The sequence below is a fragment of the Cucumis sativus genome, chromosome 1 (genome assembly GCF_000004075.3).
Source record: "Cucumis sativus cultivar 9930 chromosome 1, Cucumber_9930_V3, whole genome shotgun sequence".
In the NCBI taxonomy this organism is placed as follows: Eukaryota; Viridiplantae; Streptophyta; class Magnoliopsida; order Cucurbitales; family Cucurbitaceae; genus Cucumis; species Cucumis sativus.
In genome coordinates, this window is record NC_026655.2 from 1,591,536 (window position 1) to 1,611,983 (window position 20,448).

General features: G+C 32.7%; 2 protein-coding genes across 2 annotated transcripts; both read left to right on the plus strand.

Moving 5' to 3' along the window:
* Positions 1 to 1,277: 1,277 nt before the first annotated feature.
* Positions 1,278 to 15,273, plus strand: LOC101204351 (probable receptor-like protein kinase At5g61350). Its single transcript, XM_004138132.3, has 22 exons — positions 1,278 to 1,573; positions 2,570 to 2,671; positions 2,879 to 2,961; positions 3,062 to 3,146; positions 3,228 to 3,314; positions 4,176 to 4,237; positions 4,333 to 4,526; positions 4,658 to 4,718; positions 5,104 to 5,281; positions 5,901 to 5,939; positions 6,073 to 6,134; positions 6,215 to 6,251; positions 6,860 to 6,909; positions 7,134 to 7,203; positions 7,661 to 7,736; positions 8,599 to 8,678; positions 8,760 to 8,828; positions 9,178 to 9,234; positions 10,710 to 11,906; positions 12,126 to 12,566; positions 13,197 to 13,841; positions 14,391 to 15,273. Exons 1-22 carry the CDS (start codon positions 1,505 to 1,507, stop codon positions 14,775 to 14,777), a joined length of 4,131 nt encoding a protein of 1,376 aa, XP_004138180.2. The 5' UTR covers positions 1,278 to 1,504; the 3' UTR covers positions 14,778 to 15,273.
* Positions 15,274 to 19,740: 4,467 nt separating this feature from the next.
* On the plus strand, positions 19,741 to 20,118 carry LOC105436372. The gene has a single exon (XM_011662035.2). It carries the CDS (start codon positions 19,741 to 19,743, stop codon positions 20,116 to 20,118), a length of 378 nt encoding a protein of 125 aa, XP_011660337.2.
* Positions 20,119 to 20,448: the final 330 nt, after the last annotated feature.

The window sequence follows — 20,448 nt, forward strand, 5'->3', positions numbered from 1 at the left end:
TTCCCATTCTTATATTTTGTTTTATTAAAAGAGATTGGGAGATCGATTGATGATAGTTCAGTTACACCTCACAAAACTTAAAATTAATCCCTACGATTGCTTTATTGATTTTTTTTGTACCTATGAATCAATGCTATTGACCAAATATGAATCAATATATTTCAAATGATTTCAAGGGATGAATGGTTGTTGAAGCTTTTTACTTGATAAAAAGTCTACATTTACTTATGTACTTTCTTGCATGAAAGTTATGTAATTAAATTTACAAGCTTTCTTTATAAATTTATCGAATACGTTTACTTATTTTTTCACTTTTTCACTTAAATTTAAGATTGGAAAAAGTATATACATTAAATTTGAATGATCAAAATTACTTAGATAGAAATGGGAAGAGACTCATATTTTTAGAGGGTTAGAATTTAATATATAAAAAATTGATTTTAAAAAGACATTGCCTAATGTATAAATAAATCTAAAATATCATTGTAATTTATTTATAAGTTTGACTATAAAAAAAAAAAAGTCTAAAATATCATTGTAATTTATTTATTTGACAATGAAGTGGAGAATCAAATCCTAACATTGATTCATACCTATATTTATAGGTTTCTCCACAAATAACCTAATGGAAGAAATACATGTAACGTCCATCATTTTCATAAAAAAAAATAAGTACAATCGATCTCGACTCATGACTATGTATCCTATCCTTATAAGACTGGCCTAGACAGTAGATTTCATCCGCTCCATTAGATTTACTTTATTGAGTAATATGTAAAATTATTATATTAACCATTGTATTTATATGATCATCAATTTTCAACAAAAACAAACGAAAAAAGACAATAAAATTAGATAATAATCAAAAGAGGCACGCAACGTTCCTAAACTTCAAGTTTTTAACTTTAGTATAAAACGAGTAAAGTAAAAAAGTTTAAAATCTCTAATTCTTTAAATTTAATTAGGTATTTATTTATTAATTTTATTACAAGGTTAAAAAAGCATTTATTTTAGAAAGTGAGCAAACTTTATCCATATAATAGAATACTTTTCAACTCTGAGTCTTTCTATTTCAAAATTTTTATTTAAATAAAAAAAACACACAATAAATACAATAAAGTTTTCATAATTAATTTTGGTGAGAAAGTTAATCGGACCTTCCAAGTGTATCATCATCTTACACATCCAAAGGCTGTGATTCAATGTCAAATTTAATTTCATTGCATTTAACAAAAATTAATTGTGATTTTAGGAAAAGAAAAATATTAGAAAATACCTAAAAAAAATTTCAGCCCTTCGTATCTCTCTCTGGCCCTCTCCGAGGGAAAACAAGAGAGAGAAAAACACGTAGTAGAATCTGGTCCTTGTGTGGACGAAGGATTCAGGGACGAACACGATGCTCATTGCAATTCCCTCTTAATACTCTTTCTATCTTTTGCCTTCAAATCTCTTCTCCTGCGTTGAAATTTCATCCCACACAACACTTGGAGCTGTTGTTTCTTCAATGGCCATGTCTGAACCTTCACCCAGTTTGTCCATGGATTCTCTCGGCGACATCGATGACTACATTTGGGTTAGTTCCTTTTTTCTGGTTCTTGATTCTTCTTTACTTCTTTTCTTTTAATTCACTGTGATGGAATAACTGGGCACTCTGTCTTTGAGTTGGCTCACATGCACATTTTCTTGTTTGCTGCGAAATTCAGGTGAAAATTCAACTGTTTCTTTGTTGTCTTGCTGTTTAATGTTAAACGAGTGAGAAATAGGTGGCGGGAAATTTTAAGGATGTATCTGGACCGTTTTTTTGTTTGTTGGATCAATTATCTTGTTCTTTAAGCTAAATGCTTCAACTTTAGTTAATAAAGGAAAAATGAAAGTAGTATTTTTTTTTTCTTTCTGGGTCAAAATTGAATCGTTTCTTTCTTCAGAATATCTGATCGTTTCGTTTGAAGTGTATGCTTGCTGTGACTTGAGCTTGACTGGGACATCCCTGGTTGTTTTATGAGAACTAAAGGATAGAGTTGTTCAATCTATATAGAATAGATCATGTTCAACTTTCAAGTAGTAGTAGTAGTTGTCGTTTTTTTTTTTTTTTTTTGGTTATTTTTTAAGCAAATCATTAATGGTTTATTCACTGTTTGATTGGTCGAGGGAAAAGGGAGAGAGAGAAAAAATTCCAGGTCGTAAAGTTGTTTACAATATACTTGTTTCGATATGAGATATTGTAGGATATGGCATATGAAAGCTGTCAAGAGCTGCAATATTGAGCTTGATGGTGATTAGAAAGAATGAAATGGTGAAATATTAGATCTAACGGCTACTGTAGGGTTATGGCTAGCTTACTCGAGCCTTGACCCAACAAGTTCATGTTGGCTGATGACTGCAATTTCCGGTCAAAGAAGATGCGATTTAAGTCAGTAGCTGAAAGAATGATCGAAAAGCTGAAAAATTATGGCAATTATCCTTTTAGTATTATTACTGGAGATGAAAGCTAAAGGCTAACATCAATTCTTGTGTTGACGATTTAATGCATGTCTTGGGATTTGATTGGAGGCTTTCAATTTTAATGCAGGCCAATGAAGGAGAGGGTTCATTGCCATGGGACATGTTCAGAGATGTTTTTGAATTTGTACAAAATGGGAATCAAGCATTTAAAAATAATCACTTTGAAGAGGTGAATTTCTTGGCTTCATGCTTAGTCTTCATCTTCATACTCTAGGAGAAATTATAAATCTTATCTTCAGAGCATGCATTAAACTATCAATTTCCACATATGTGCACCATGTCATTAGTTAGGACGTTGCCTTGTCCATATTGCTCGATCATTTTTTTTTTAATTCTCAGCATCTGTAAATAAAATAGAAGTTTATATTTGGTTCAGGCAATCAAGTATTACTCAAGAGCTAATAACATCAAGCCCGGTGATCCAGTTATTCTCAACAATAGAAGTGCTGCTTATATCAGGTTTTGGTTGTTTATAGTGGTTAAGTTTATCGGAACAGATGTATTTTTTTATCATTCTTCAGTATTATCCATTCATTATATCAATGATGCCATCAAGCAGGATAAGTCAGTTCCTGAAAGACAGACCACCAGCTGCTTCTGAATATCGACCATTAAATGGGTTGGATCCTACAGTACATGCTGAGGTATTTCTGTTGGCTAATTGCTTTTTATTTTCTTTTATTTTGAACATTGCTTACTTTGTTAACTCTTCAACAATATTTCAGCTTGCACTAAAAGATGCTGAGAAGCTGATGGACCTACGCGGTAAATCAGTGAAACCATATATTCTGAAGGCTAATGCTCTCATGCTCGTAAGAATATCTAATTGTTTGGGACCCCAAAGAAAGATTTACATAACTTCCAAATAAAAAAATCCAAGGAAAATTTTCAGTTGACATACCAATATTTCTGTGAATAGGAGGCGCAATGTGTTTTTTCTGGAATATCATGGAAATATTAACTACATGTCGAGAATGTCAACCAGGGTGAGGAATAAATTGAAAAATAATAATTAAAAGAGAATAAGGGGAAATCTACAGAAATGAACATCTGAAAGGAATAAATACTTGAAAGGGAAATTAAAATAGTGAAAAATTTTACTGCTACGAGACCGACTCAAACCTGTCAACATTTTTGCTTGTAAATTGCATATTTGCATTTGGTCAGTCCCATCCTTGAAGTTTGTCGAAAGCAGAATTCACCCACAAGTCTCATAATAGTGAATTGACATAACTTTTTCCAGCATTTCTCACTGGTCTACCAATTTGTTTTCCTTAATGCTTCATCTTCTAATGGGAAAAGAATTGATGCTTCATTTTCTAATTTTTTTTCTCATCGAATGTTGCTTGTTTGCATGTTTGTGCATATATGATGCAAGTATCTATCTCCTCTCTCTATCTTTCTTCCACTCCATTTTTTTTATTCTGATTTTTCTCTCGATTTATCCTGTAATCTGTGTTTCTAATATGGACAAGAGTGAAAAGTTTAATCGTTTGCTTAAGAAACTGTTGAAGTTTCATTAATATTTTCATGAAATTTGATTCCTTAAACAAAACTAGCTCGATCTTTATAATATAAGTATAACCGATGATCTACAACAATTTATCTCTTTATCCTTTTTGTTATTTTAAAATACAATGTTGAATGATTATAATTTCCTTTTAATTTTGCAGCTAGAAAAATATGCCATAGCAAAGGATATTATTCTTTCTGGTCTTCAAATTGACCCTCTAAGGTAATATATTCTTGTTTTTATATAGAAATGTATGCCATTTGATTGAAAGTCCTTTTCGTGAAATATTTTTTCCGTTTGTTTCTTGTAATTTGTAGCAATCCTCTTCAGGCTTCTCTTCAGAGATTGGAGAGAATAGCTGCAACTATGATGGGAAATGGACGCCATGGGCTACCAGATCGTAGCGATGACTTTGATTGCACCCTTTGTCTTAAGCTTCTTTATGAACCCATCACAACTCCTTGTGGGCATTCTTTCTGCCGTTCTTGCTTATTTCAGTCTATGGATCGTGGTTGGTGATCTTGCTCTCCATTGGCATTTCAATTTCTATAGATAACATACATTTTTCATTTTATTATTATTATTTATTTTTGGGGTCTAAGATCTTAGAATCGTCTTTCTGATAATTGCATTGAAATATAGGTAATAAATGTCCGTTGTGCAGAACAGTTCTTTTTATCAGTTCAAGAACATGTTCAATCAGGTAAGCTGCTTATCTAGTAGTTGTAGTAATCAGGGCATGGTAATGCAGTCCAAGAAGCAGCCACGCCTGATCTCTTTCTACCCATAGAAATATGTGCTTTTGTTATGGAAAATGGTTAAAAGTATGATAGAAGTTCTAAAATAAACTTAGCTGTTGTGTCGACTGTTGGCTGTACATAAAGAATGCTTGGCTCAATATGCACACACAGGCTCCAACCTTCTTATAGGTCCACGTGTAGGCTTCTTGTCTGTAGTGATACTATATGCAGATTAGTGTAGTGAAGTTGAAAATATCTCATGTTTAAGTCAAAACATTATGGTATTAATTTGTTATCTAGTTCGGTTGATCTCTCTTTTTTGCATGACATTCAGTTGGTTTTTACCAGTGTTACACTGAGCAACATTATACAGAAGAACTTTCCAGAGGAATATGCTGAAAGGAAGTCAGAAAATGAGGGTTTAACAAATTTTGGTGTCGATTTAATGCCTCTTTTTGTCATGGATGTTGTTATCCCATGTCAGAAATTTCCGCTTCACATATTTGAACCCCGCTACAGACTTATGGTGAGTTGGTCTAAGATGCTTATTTTGATATCTAAAACAGCATATTGCCTGCTTAAAATTTCTCCCAGAGCCTTTAGAACAATTTGTGGCAAGGTGCTTTTGTGAACTAGTCAGTTCTTTTGGTATCACAGGTTACGCAAATTATTTAAATGGTGATTGCTAGGAGATGAGTTTGTATCAAATATAATGAACTGAACACCATAAAGTTCTTCTCTATGCATGTAGTTATCCTTCAGGGTGATATTGTTGTCTCTGTATTTGTGTTTTTGTTTTTCATTTAGATGAATAAGCCTTTTGAATTTATTTCTTTTGTCTATCCTGATACTTTGCCGTATAAACTTAGAAAAGTGATGATCTTGATTCCCAACACTTCCATGGGACCTTCATGCTTCTACTGACTTTACAAGTTTTATTTCTCTTCTCCCTCATGAAAGTTTTGAACTCACTATTTTTTCTCTAATGAAAGCTTCCTTTCCACTGAAAAAGTTTCCGTGGCCATAAATTTCTTGTCTTTGTTAATTTGTTTTTCTTTAAATTAGCATTCATGCAAGTGCCGTATTTCCATTTTTTATGTTTATCCTTTTGAATTACTTAAGCTTATTCCTTAATTAAATAACAGGTCAGGAGGGTAATGGAAGGCAATCATCGTATGGGAATGGTAGATGTTGCACAACTATCATTTTTTTAAAAATTTCTTTATGTTTTTCCCCATTTTCTTTTTTCTTTAAGGTATAATAAATTTCTTAAAGTATTGACTCTTATTTTTGTTGGCTTATATGTTTGTCACCTAGGTTATAGTGGATTCTACAACTGGTTCTATTGCTGATTTTGCATGTGAAGTGGAAATTACGGAGTATGTGTCAGTCATATACATTGGCTCCTCGTATCCCTTAATTGGAAGAAGCATCACTTATTGATTTTTTTTCTTACCAGGTGTGAGCCACTTGCGGATGGACGTTTTTATCTAGAGGTTAGGCAGGCATCTGTTGTTATATGATTTTATATTTGTTTCTATAACCTTGGTGGTCGAACCAATATGGTATATTAGAAATTCCCTTTTAACATTATTGTCAGTTATTTGTATAAATTTGTAGGGGATACCTAACAGACCTTTTCAAATGTTAAATTTTATAATTTAACTATACTGAGCCCAGTTCTTACGGATAGTTGAGAGTAGTGTGGCTTTGAGATTAAGTAGTATATGGTGTTGATAACAGTCTCATGTCTTACAGCATTTGCCCCATTTAGAAGTCGCATCACTTGGCTGGATTATTATCCTACCATTTTCCATTAAGAAGAAATCCTATTATTTGAGCACTCAAATCTTGTATACATAGCCTGAGAAAGATATGATTTGCTTATTCATCATTTAATATCTATGTGCACAATTTTGATGAAGTAATTAGACTCCTTTCATAAATTCACTCTAAAGAAGTAAATGATGGCCAAATTTCAAATTCAAGTTATATGTGCTTGCTGCTGATTGTCTCTAAAGAAGCATACATGATCTTTGATTACTATCAGTCTGGTTGTGTTTTCTCATACTCAAGCTAGATTTGCTTGTCAAAACTTTTGCAGATTGAAAGTCGTCGAAGATTTCGCATTATTCGATCTTGGGATCAAGATGGGTTAGTTTGCACCACCTTGATTTTTTGCTCATACTTGAATACGGGTTTTGTGATTTTCTTTATTTCTTTTTTTTTTTTTTTTTCTTTTTCTGTACCCCCACCCAAGGAAGTTATTTCGTTGGGAAAAAAAATTATACTAAGTGGAATCTACAAGAACTGAAGGAATTATGAAGATATTCCAGTTTTAGTAACATGCATATATTTTCTTTTAATGCTTCATTCAGATATCGAGTGGCAGAGATCGAATGGGTGAATGACATAACTCCTCCAGAAGGGACAATAGAGCGGACAGAAGTAAATTACTGAAAATTTATCTTTCCATTTGCTTTATGTGTTTCTTTTCGCGTCAAATACATTTTCTTGAAAAAGAAGCCAGATGAGTTCATTGCCTTATGGCCAGGATCTTAATATTCCATATCGAGCAGGTTGCCATTTTTAACCAATAGTAATTTAGAATGAATGTGGCATTTTGAGAGGCTAAATTATAGAGATATGATGTAAAGTGCAATTATTTTTTTTTTTCGCTATCAAAATAGGTTTTCAAATTTTTATTTGCTAAACTCAGTACGTTTGGTACATAAGGTTTTATATTTATCTACGTCTTTGAGTAATATGTTTGTAAGTGTTCTAGCTGCTTTCCCCTTATTTTCTTGATTCCCCACTTTTCATGACCAAAATAGGTATTCAAAATTTCATTGACTAAACTTTGTCTGTTTGGTACAAAGTTTTATATCTGTATGCCTCTTTACAGCTGCAAGAAATGACAACTAACGCAGCAGAGTATGCTCAGTCATGGATAAGGAGGGCAAAAGAAGCATCTAGACGAGGTATGTGAGATGATATCAGGCTATAAAACAACCGGTGATTTTAGTAATTGTGCTATAACAATTAAATGCTCTATGCCCTTGATTTTTGCATCTTGAACCTCAGATCCTGATAAATATTTCCTGAAAATTTCCCCTTATTTTCTTGATTCCCCACTTGGACCTCAAATCATTGGATGGACCAACCGGGAGTTTTTACTCACTTGTTGATGCAATCAATTTAGTTTGTAACATAGACATGGGCCCATATAGAGTGGGGTTGAATATAATTCCTTCTTTAGCTTTGATCTCTAGGTGACGTATAGGTATATTTGAGCTCTCTCGAACTAGCTGTTGCTTTTGAAATAATTGATTTCCTTGGTTAACGATGTCAAGGTAAAGAGAAATTGAAGGAAAAGTTTTCGTTTCTCTGCTGTTCCTACCCAAGATCAAGAATTCTCCCCAGTCTCCATGTTATTAGGAGTGGTTCCCGAGAGGCTTTCCTCCCTTGGAAATTTTGGCATCCATTTAGGAAGTTAACCACCATTGCAGCTTTAATGTCAAGTCATGACTTTCAATGTGGATTTGGAGACACATCGTAAATACATGAAAGTTCGCCAAAAATTGGGCAAATGTAGATGTGAAAAAAAGATGAAAAGGAGATGGAGATTTTGAATCGACTCTTTCCTAGCCCTAAGAACGCTAATTTCTGTAATTTTATTTTATAAATAATAGAATATCAACATAATCTTGAACACTAATTTCTGTAATATGAACGCTAATTTCTTAGCACTAAGTCACACGATTTAATTATGATCCCCTTTTCCACCCTCCATGCACTCTTTTTCTTGCAACATAATTTGACCCGTAATGGGATTTTCGACAGATCAAATAAAACGGGATCGACTTCTTAACGTGGAAGCAATGATGCCCTCATCGCGAGATCCTGAGCGGTTTAGCTTCTGGGTAGCTTTCCATCCCCTCTCACCAAATTTATTCATGGACTTGCACATTTTTTAAGCTGATTGTAATCTCTTACTGATGCAGCTTGCTACCCTTTCAAATCGGAGGCCCTTGGAAAGATTGGAACTTCTACGAATGACGGATACAAGAGAGGTAACAAAACACCATTTGCCTATATAGAAACTGCATGTTCTGACCTCCCTATGTCAAGCACATTTGAAACAATTTTCTAAATGCTTAGAAACATATTTTTCAACTATCAAACAAGCCGTAAATGGAACACGGGTGAGATATGGGCTAATTCAAACATAAGCTATAGTCCGATTGCCTAAATAAATGCATGCTGTTCTCTACCTTCTTTCTTCATGTTTCATTGTTCGCCAAACCTGCAATAATGGAAACCGTTAAGATAATCTGAGACGAGAACTTGTAGATTTGTTTATTGTTTCTTTTGGCGACCTTCACACTACTTTAATGGCTATCATTTGGTATTGACGTGCAGAGGATAAGGCGTGGACTTGTATATCTCAAAGCAGAAGAACAGGGCTGTCAGATGCAATGAGAAGAAAAACAGTTGTAATATTAATATCTGTTGGTCAAAGTTTGTGCAGATAATGATTGACCATTAAGAAGTTGACATCTCAAACTCAACATTCTTTGGTTCATATCAACACACATATTTATCATATCATAAAATTCTTGAAGAAAAAGAAAAATGTTGTTGTCACCATATGTATTAATGTACCACTATTTGGAGCTTGTATGAAAGTCGAATATCCTTCCTCTTATCTCTCAGCAATGGATAAAATGGGGAATTTGTTGTAATTCTATAGTAATTTCATAGAAACATTCAAAGCACAACAGAATATATAATACTATTTATCTTCTAAATTGGTCAATGCCAGCTACTTTTTCCTTTGTTTTTTTTTTTTTTTTTTTGGAGATCAGATTTCTCTTGTTATTAATATTAATTATTTGACAAAAACACCATGTCTATATTTATGTATTACATTAGAAAAGTTATAATAATGTTATTAAATACAGAAGACTTTTGAAGTAGTTGGTGTTACTTGTTAGTGGTGTGCATTATCATAGGTTCATGTGGCAATGCATTGTCATATACCAATGCTATCTGCTAGTATTTATATGTTCAAATTACAAAAATTATCTTAAGTGATAGTTATTATTTACTCAAACAACGTTGTTTAAATTTGTAACTAAATTCAATTTCTATAACTAAGATAGAAACCAAAATATTTACATAGACATGAATAGAAGTCAAACTAACATGAGATTAAATTATAAAATTATTAAACATACAAAAGAAAAGAAATGAGTTGAAGTCTTTTGTAACTTTGTTCACATTTAGTAAAAGATTATTGATTGGAAAATGATGTTTGGAGTTAGTTGGTAGTAATTCCAATTTCCAATAGAAAAGAAAAGTGAAATTCTGTGGCCCACCGCACCACTCGGTTCTTTTTCTTATTTTATCTTTCTTTTTTATGTTCTATTTGAACTGTACAAAACTTAGAGAGTATTCTATTAAAAAAAATCAATACATGATAAGTTTATTTCAAGTAGTTTTCAAATAAAGTACTTAAATCACTTTACCAATATATATATATATATAGTTTTTATTAAAGAGATTAATAGCTAATAATCTATTAAAAGTACAAGTACACTAACTAAATAACCTTACCTAAATAGTTATGTTATTGTGTGTAAACTTCCCTCATATTTGATGCAGAAAATTGTGTGTAATAACAAAAGAGAGGTTGGAAATTAGGGGTAACCTAAATAAAATAATGAAGGGAAGAAGGAATATGGGATGTGCATGAGAGGTTTGCACGTAGTTCACTTAGTTGCCTCCAACGAACTCCAAAGGTAAAGGCTAATGGGTAATGGGTAATGCGAATGCCAATGGCAATGCCAACGCCAACGCCAACGTCTCTTTCTCTCTATGTAACTCTCTTTCTCTGTTTCTTCCCGCCGATTCTCATGCCTACCTCTTCTCCTCCTCCGCCGCCGCTCTAACCCGAAATTCAACTTCTGGCGGTGGCCATGGGAGGAGAATTTTCCAGGGCTCCAACCCCTCGAATCCCCTTCTCCTCCCTTCTCCTTCTTCTTCTTCTCTTCCTCCTCTCTGCCACTCTCTCCGCCGCCAAAAACCCCTTATTCCCTTCCTTCACCCCTCGTGACGTTTATCTCATCGACTGCGGTTCCCCTTCCCAAACCCGTCTCGACGACGGCCGCATTTTCAAATCCGATCGTGAATCCACTTCTCTTCTTTCCACCGAAGAAGACGTTCAAGCCTCCGTCGATTCCATTCCCTCAAACGCTCTCGTTTCTCCTCTCTCTTCTTGGTCATTGCCTCTTTTTCTCACCGCCAGAATTTTCCCTACCGATTCCACCTACACTTTCTTCATTTCTCAACCTGGACGCCATTGGATCCGCCTCTACTTTTACCCTCTCCCTAATGCTAATTTCAATCTCACCGATTCCGTTTTCACCGTCACCACTGACTCCGTCGTTCTCCTCCATGATTTCTCAATCAAACCTAATCCCAAAATCGTTTTCAGAGAATACCTTATCAACATCACCACCGATCGATTCTCCCTTGAATTCAAACCTAAGAAGAATTCCTTTGCCTTCATCAATGCTATTGAAATCGTCTCCGCTCCAGATGCTCTGTTTTCCGATTCCGCTAACTCTGTTTCTCCGGTGGGATTTTTCAACGGATTGTCCAATATTGCTTTGCAAATTTGCCACCGCGTTAATGTGGGTGGCCCTGAAATTGTTCCTAAAAACGACACGTTGTCAAGAACATGGGAAACCGATGCTGCTTACAACAAATTTCCACAGGGTTCGAAGAATGTTTCTGTGGATTTGGACTCGATTAAATACCCTGGAATTGAATTGACTCCATTGATTGCTCCTAATTGGGTTTATGCAACTGCTGAGGACATGCAAGATCCTAAAACAATGCAAGTGAATTTCAATATGAGTTGGAGTTTCAATGTGGAACAGAGTTACTCGTATTTGATTAGACTCCATTTTTGCGATATTGTGAGCAAAGTTTTGAATAATTTGTACTTCAATGTGTACATTAATGGGATGATGGGTATTGCTGATCTTGATCTCTCTCAACTCACCGGTGATCTTTCTACTCCCTACTACAGAGACCTCGTTCTTAATGCCTCCGACATTAAGAACAACACCATCATGATTCAGGTCTTCATCTTCTTCTCTTAACTTTTAAACCCTTTTGTTTCTAAAATTGGACTAAAAATTCAAATGTTTCAAACAGTACAAACTATGATAAACAATGACTAAGCCCAATTGCATTTCCATTTTTGTTTTTCAAAACTGAAAAACAAAAAATTGAAAGGATTACTAAACCACCCTATAATAAACGTAATTGATTTGGGGGTAAAACAAATACACAAACAGGTTGGTCCATCAAACGTGGATTCAGGGCTACAAGATGCAATCCTAAATGGAGTGGAAATCATGAAGATGAGTAACGATGCACAAAGCTTGGACGGCTTATTTTCAGTGGATGGAACATACATGGGAGGCTCAACGCTTAGCACAATGAAGATAATAGCAGTTGTGGGACTTGGAATCGGAGCCATTGCCATTGTTTTTCTTGGTGTCATGTTCTTGAGATGGCACAACAGACCAAATGGATGGGAAAAGAGACACAGTTTCTCTTCATGGCTTCTTCCTTTGAATAACAATAATTCAACTAACACAGCCAGTTTCTTCTCCTCTAAAAGCAGTTCTAGAAGATCATCCACCGTCTTTAGCTCTCGCCGAAGCAGAACTGGCTTCTCCGGTATTTACTCCAACGTTGGTCTCGGCCGTTTCTTCTCCCTCAATGAGTTACAGGTAATTCTCTAACTAAGATAGTACGGATTCATAATTGTATCAAATACTTTATTCTTTGTTGTTGTGTCATAAATTTTCTCTCTAAATTTTTAGTCTATATTGCTTAGTTTCAAAATTTTATTGTTTCTTGATTTGTCAATTTTAAACTTCCATGTATTTATCATATTATACATAAAAATTTATAATAATAATACAAATTGAAAGTTACAATTTTTCAATTAACTTTGTACAAATTAAATTAGGAGGGTTAATTTTAGTAGGATTTTTTTAAAAAAATATAGGGGTTAAAGTTACAAAATGAAAAATCATTTTTAATTTTTAACCTATAAAGTAATAAATCTCGTGTTTTTTTTTTTCAATTTTTTTCTTTTTTTTCTTTTTATAAAAGTTTGAAGGAAAGGTCTTTTATAATTGAAATCATGAAATTTGATACATAAAACGACAAAATTGGGAAGCGGACACACTCACTATCTAACGAAAAGATCAAATGATAGTCTAAATTCACAAATTAAGGTTTTTATGAGTTAAAAATATTTAAAAAGATTGGTACTTTCCAAGAACACCCTTTCCCTATTTTGGTTGATTTATTAAGCAATAATAATACATTTAAATCTCTCTCTTTGATTACAGGTTGCTACACAAAATTTCGAAGAGAAAGCAGTGATCGGCGTCGGTGGATTCGGCAAAGTCTACGTCGGAGCATTAGAAGATGGAACAAAAGTCGCCATTAAACGTGGAAACCCAAGTTCCGATCAAGGCATTAACGAGTTCAGAACCGAGATTGAAATGCTCTCTAAACTCCGCCATCGCCATCTGGTTTCTCTCATCGGTTTCTGCGACGAACAGTCCGAGATGATTCTGGTTTACGAATACATGGCCAATGGCCCATTTCGCGACCATTTGTATGGCTCTAATCTCCCTCCTCTGTCCTGGAAACAGAGGCTCGAAATCTGCATCGGTGCTGCTCGTGGCCTTCATTATCTCCACACTGGTGCGGCTCAGGGCATTATCCACCGTGATGTTAAGACCACTAACATTCTTCTTGATGAAAATTTTGTTGCTAAAGTTGCTGATTTTGGGCTTTCAAAAGCTGCACCATCCTTGGAACAGACCCATGTTAGCACTGCGGTTAAAGGAAGTTTTGGTTATCTTGATCCTGAGTACTTTAGACGACAACAACTTACTGATAAATCTGATGTTTACTCATTTGGGGTTGTTCTTTTTGAGGTTCTATGTGCAAGACAAGTCATCAATCCTACGTTGCCTCGTGAGCAGGTCCTTAATCCAACTCTTCCTCTATCTCGACCCAAAAGTTTAAGCTGATATGTTACCTGAATATATAATAATTTTATTCATATTCGCAAGACTATGTATTTGCAACTTGAAAATTGGTAGCTAAACATGATTCCATGACTAGCTATAAATATTAATTAGGGAGCAAATGATATTTTGAGATGTTTAGGATTTGGGCTGGATTTAGGATAGCCTAACTTATGTTTAGAGGAAGAGCTGTGACACCTGAGATTAATTGGAGTAACTAAGGGTTTAGGGCCCAAACGCCCCCTAAAAGGCTTGAATAGTAGGTAAGCTATTTAAGCCTTTGCACAATTATTCTTAACTCGCCCTTATTTATCTTCACATATACAACTTTCTAGACTTCTGAATTCGTACTTTAGGCTTATTAAACAGTGTTGAATATGTTTCAACGCCTTCTATAGAGTTTGAATATAGGATCTTTTGTTTTAATACCTTGTTGAGTTGTTTTTGGACTCGAAAGTCATAGGTCATGGTATGTTTAATCATTTATTCGTATTCCAAGCGCAGGTAAATTTGGCAGAGTGGGCAATGCAGAATTACAGAAAAGGAAAACTAGAGAAGATAATTGATCCTAAAATTAGCAGCTCAATTGTAGAGGGGTCACTGAAGAAATTTGTGGAAGCAGCAGAGAAATGCTTGGCTGAATATGGGGTTGATAGGCCAAGCATGGGAGATGTTCTATGGAACTTAGAATACGCTTTGCAACTACAAGAGGCAGTATCAGAGCTCGAGGACCCTGATGAAGACAAATGCGAAGGCCTTGTGGCTTTGGACAAACCAAATGACAATCAACCAAAAGCAGGATCTACAAGTGCTTCTGTAAGTGATGATACTTCTGAAGTCTCAGTTAGTGCTCCTTTGTTTTCTGAAGTTCAAAGTTTTCAAGGAAGGTGATGAATTTTTACCTGGGATTTGTTAAGTTTTTAACAAACACTCTCTTCGCCTATACATTCTTTGAGAAGTTGTTCAAAATTAGAACCATGACCCTTAAAAAGTCAGTTCACTGCCAAATCAAGAATTTGAAGTTTATACAGATTGTTGTGTAGATTTTTATCATTGTCCTTTTTTCTTCAATCAAGTTTGAATTCTGGTCCTCTGTGTATATGAATCTTCAGTTGTTTCAGTTTCACAAAGATTCTTAGAAAGTAATATCAGTATCATTTTTCATCCTTGTTTCTTGAACACGTTCTTGCAAGTTCCAAGACAAAGATATATTGCTCCAGAAAAGGTATATATTTCTATATAAAAGATGATGTAATGTGAATTGCCTTTTCTTTTCTTTATTATAAACAATTTGGTGGATCTCTTGGATTCATATGTAACAATGGCTCCATACTACTCTACAAGTTATTGGATCTTGCTTAATGCATGCCTTAGTATTGTAATGACACCACTACATTTTATGAGACACAACCTTGTGTATACTAAATTGAGCTCTTGCAATTGGGCTGGACCATTTTGTGATCCATGCACAAATTTACCTTACTTGTCAACTCAGTTTTGAGAGAGGGTTGCAAGAACAGGAAGGAATTTGGCATTAAGTCAAGTTATAATAATGTATTTATAAGGTGAATTCACTTACCATTTTACCTTTACTCTTAGAATGAAGATACAACCGAGTTTTCCTAATCTTCAACCAATTAGGATTTGATCTTCATATCGGACTTCTTTTTCCTTCTCTTCAATTGGCTTGTGAGTTATTTCGTTAAAATCCAATTTTACTACAACATATTCACGCTTTACTTAGCCTAATAAATAAATTTCATTTGTAGCATCCCCTAGATGATATTAAATGGTCAAACGAAAAAATAAATGATAATAACATGTCATAGTACAATTAATTTTGTTAGATTAAAAAGTAACACGAAAGACCAAAATATTACCAAAATCAAATCTCATAAATTATTTATCACACACAAGAATGTTGCCAAAGTTTTTCCTAATCTAACAATGTTAGTTTAACTAAATTTTCCTTTCAATTTAGTAATTTATGGATTTAGTGAGTTCATACAAATTAGTTGAGAAAGTTTACCATTCTTTTAGTTCACCAAATCTCTAAGTTGGTAGGAATATAAAATTTTCTTTATTTAGGTTTGGAATTCTTCTAAAATTTTTACCATTAAGCATTCTAATTTCTAAAATTATGACATAAACATCATCTAAACTTATCATCAACTAATTTTATCATTTAATTCACATAAACAGTATAGTCGAAAAGTGTTAAAACACAAAGGGACTGAGTTGAAACTTTTTAAATAATATAGACACCAAATTGAAAGACAATATATATATATATATATATAAAACTTTTTTATAGAAAAATATTAATTATTTTATTGATTTGAAAACACTTCAATTTTTTTCTTCGTTGGAAAAAACTTTTTGCAGCAATTATTGATTTATCAAATTTTTTATATTTTTGCGATGATTGATTTATATAATTGAAGATTCTATTGAATATTAATTTAAAAAATTAAAGCTACTTATTGAAATATTATTTTGAATATAATTATAATATGGTATTATAAGAAGCAGTGAATTATTAGTAGTCTAGTTATGGAAACTAAATGTAATTGAAGTTCAACATGCAAAAATATTAGACACCTCTAATAATAAATATTAATTTTAGTGATTTAAAGAATACAATTTTTATTCATAATACTTTTCCCAAAAGTGAGATTATTAGATTAGGTTGTAGTGTATTAACAAAATAATAATTGAAGTCTTGAAATAAAAAAGAAAAAGTATTAAATTCTTTTTAGTCAACTATATAAAGTCAGCAATTGAATTAATTGGTGAAATTAAGTTTTGAAAGTGAAACTTAATTTTGATAAAAGATTTGATTTTACAGAATTTTAAAATAATTTACATAATTGATTCCATCCTTTTCAAATTTTCAATATGTTATTAAAACTAAGCCTATAAATATATTTTTCACCTTTAAATTTCCTATCTTTCGTTTAGTTTTTACCAATATGTTATTAAAATAAAGCCAAAGTTTTGAAAACATTTTTAAAAACTTATCTTTAGACTAAAAACATAATTTCATCATAAAAATGAATTTGGTTTATGTGATTTGAAACTTAGATTTGACGTTTTTTTAAAAAAATGTTTTTAAAATGATAGTGGAACGACTAATAGATAATAAATTAAATATTGTAATTTAGACCCAATCGAACAAATTGTAAAGTACCGAATTGAAATGAGATTTGAATTAAAATAAAGAAATGGACCCATGTAACAAAGAAATGAAAATGAAATTTTGTAGGATCAATTTTAGTAGACAAACCCATGAAGGAGAGATTCTTAAATTTTAATTAAATTCCAAAACATAATCATACAGAATGAAAACTTATACATATTATTCTCATTCCTTATTCCTATTTATTTATGAAAAGTAAACGAATTCTTAAAAAGTATACACAAAAAGATTGTTTTAATTAAACCAAAGTATATATATATATATATATATATATATATATATATATAAAGAAAAGAAAAGGGCCTAAGAGAAGAGGGGTTGGTTGTCCCAATAATGTTTTGGTAATCAACTTAGATCCATAAAAATGATAATAATTAAATCTACCAATCCACCAACGAAGCTTAGGTCAAAAGTTTTTAATACCAAATTCACTTCCATCTTCCTATCATCACACCCTTTTATTCTTCCATCTTTCTTTATTAACAAATGTGATTGCTTCCATTCTTTTACCATTTTACAATCTTTTCATAACGTACCGTTAATACATCAAAGTCAGTTTTTCGATCAAACCACCACTGAATCAACTATAGTCGGTTTAGTAAAATTTTAAATCAATCAACGATTATGTACCGTAACGAACCTATAGAAATTTTATAAAAGCCTTTTAGAAACTAACCCTTTAATCTTCATCAACAAGTAATTAGGTTTACCTTGGAAAATACTTTTAAAAAATGTAGTTGAACTATTATTAACTTTTTTCATCGATTTGATATTACATTGTAAAAATTTATACAAATTTGATGAAAAATAATAGAAAAATTCTATAAAAAAAATAGTAAATTTGACACAATATTGTTTAAATATTTTAATTTATTTTACTATTTTTGAAAAGGACTCGAAAGTTTTATTAAAAGAAAAGAGAAAGAAAGAATCTTCAACTTTCTTGGAATTTAGCTATAGTCTTGGCTCCATTTTATGGAATCACTTTAATAAATGGATAGAGTCGATGGCTTTTCTTATTCATACATATATATATATATATATATATATATATATATATATGAAATTAATTAATTATATTTGTTTAGAAGATAGAATTTTGATGGATTTATTCAATTATTTATTGCAATGTATTTATATTGGGACCCACTTTATTCATTATTTCTGCCATCTGCTTTTCACTTAACTTTCTTTTTAATTACTAAATCACTATTCAAATCTTAATTAACATTTCAATCTTCCACCAAAGAATTCCAATTCTCTTAATTATAAATTAAATTTAAAAAAATATTTTAAATAAATACCACATAAATTGGTTAAACGTTCTTAATCAAGTAATTAATTATAATTTACATCTATTTTCACTCGATTTTAATGAAAACTTCCACACACTTCTCTCATATTTACCTAAATGGATGAAAATAGTGATTTTTTTTTTCAAAGTATAGGATGTAATTTACATAGGCCAAAGTTTAGTGGTTGCCCAAAATAAAGATAAAAACAAGATTGATAGAGCAAATGAAATAATTAACCTCTAATTTCATAATTAACGATAATGACATTGATGATGACTTGTATTATAGGCCATGGTTGATTGATAGATGAAGCATTAGGTAATCAATCTCTCTCTATATGCCTTAGTTTCAAAGTTCTTCCAAACCATAATTATTAAAAATTATTTATTTATAGACTAAAAATAATAATAATAAAGAAAGAAAGAAAGAAAGAAAGAAAGAGGGGAGAGGTTGCTTAGAACTGTTTATAAACAATTGAGAAAAAGAGTGGATTAGAAGCAATTCAAAAGAAGGAACTCAAAATTGCATCATCAAGCAAAGAGGATGATGAAGCTCAAACCCAATTCTCAAGCTTAAAGCAAATCCCCAAAAAGGCTTTCTTTTTTTTTTTCTTTCCTTGTTTTGTTTTGGGTTTATTAGATATGAAAGAAGAATCACATAACTTCTCTTCATATTCTAAATAATGCACAATCAGAAATCAGAAATCGCATTAAACCCATTTCATTTCAAGCCCCATTTCTTTGATTCAATGGAAGAATCAAAGAAACTCGTTAGGAAATCCATTTATAATTTTCTGCAAAATTATCAGTTCTTTACTTCCATTGCTGCTGCTCTTGCCTTCCCTTATGCTATTTCTCTTCTTCTTTCACAAACTCTTCTTCTTTCTTCTTCTTCTTCTTCTTCTCTTTTTTCATTTACTTTTGATCGTTTAAGAGCTGTTTTTAGTGCTGCTGGATTCCCCATTTCTTCGAAATTCTTCTTATTTTTCATTCAAAAACTCTCTCAAACCATAGTTTCCACCATTTATTCTCTTCCCTTTTCTCTCTCTTTCCTTTTGATTTCAAAAGCTTGTGTAATTCAAGTTCTCAATCAACAAAAACCCAATTTATTGCCGTCCTTCTCTTCGATTTTACACTTTTTTAATCCCTTGTTCTTCACCCATCTCTGCAATTTGTTCATATTCATCTCCGCAAATTCAACGGTGTTTTTTATGTTATTTTTCGCCTTCAATTTCCTCGAGGGGTTTGGATATTCTTCTCCCAATTGTCTTCTCTTCGTTTCGGTTCTTGGGGGGTTTCTGTATTCAATTGCAATTGCCAAAGCCATCGTAATTTGCAATTTGGCATCGGTTCTGTCCGCCATGGAAAGGAAAGGAGGATTCATGACGCTTCTTAAAGCTTGTGTTTTGATTCAAGGGAGAAGCACCACGGCGCTATTAGTGACTCTGCCTTTTAATATGGGAATGGCCGCCGTCGAAGCTCTGTTTCAGTACAGAATAGTTCGAGATTACCATTTGAGAGGAAAATTAGAGCCTTCCATGGTGGTGGAAGGAATGTTTGTTGCTTATTTGTACTCTGTTTTTGTTGTCCTCGACGCCATTGTTAATACTCTGTTCTTCAAGAGTTGCAGAGCGGATTCTCAAATGGGTATAGAAAGAAAGAGCTCTTTTTGGTTTTGGATTGCTGAGAAGGAGAATGAAGGTTTCCACCATTTGAAGGGATTTGAAGAACTTCCATGAGAGAAAATTGTTTGAGGCAGATTGAGTTGAAACAGAGACTCTCTTGTTAATTTTTAATCTGGGGAGTCAGGAATTCATGAATGTGAGTAAACAAAGAGAAGAGAGAAAAAAAAAAAAAAGGATTTGTTTAGTTGCTTAGAAGAATTATTAGCAGCAAACAACAACTTCTTAGCCTTCATTCAAATTACTGTTTCTTTCAAGTTGTAAATAATGGATCTTTCATGTCAATGGGAGAGGTTTATTTTCATTAATGTGTGTTAAAGTTTTCTTTATAGTATACTTTCGTGGGTTTAGTTCTATATTGAAAAATCATGGAATCAGTTATCATTA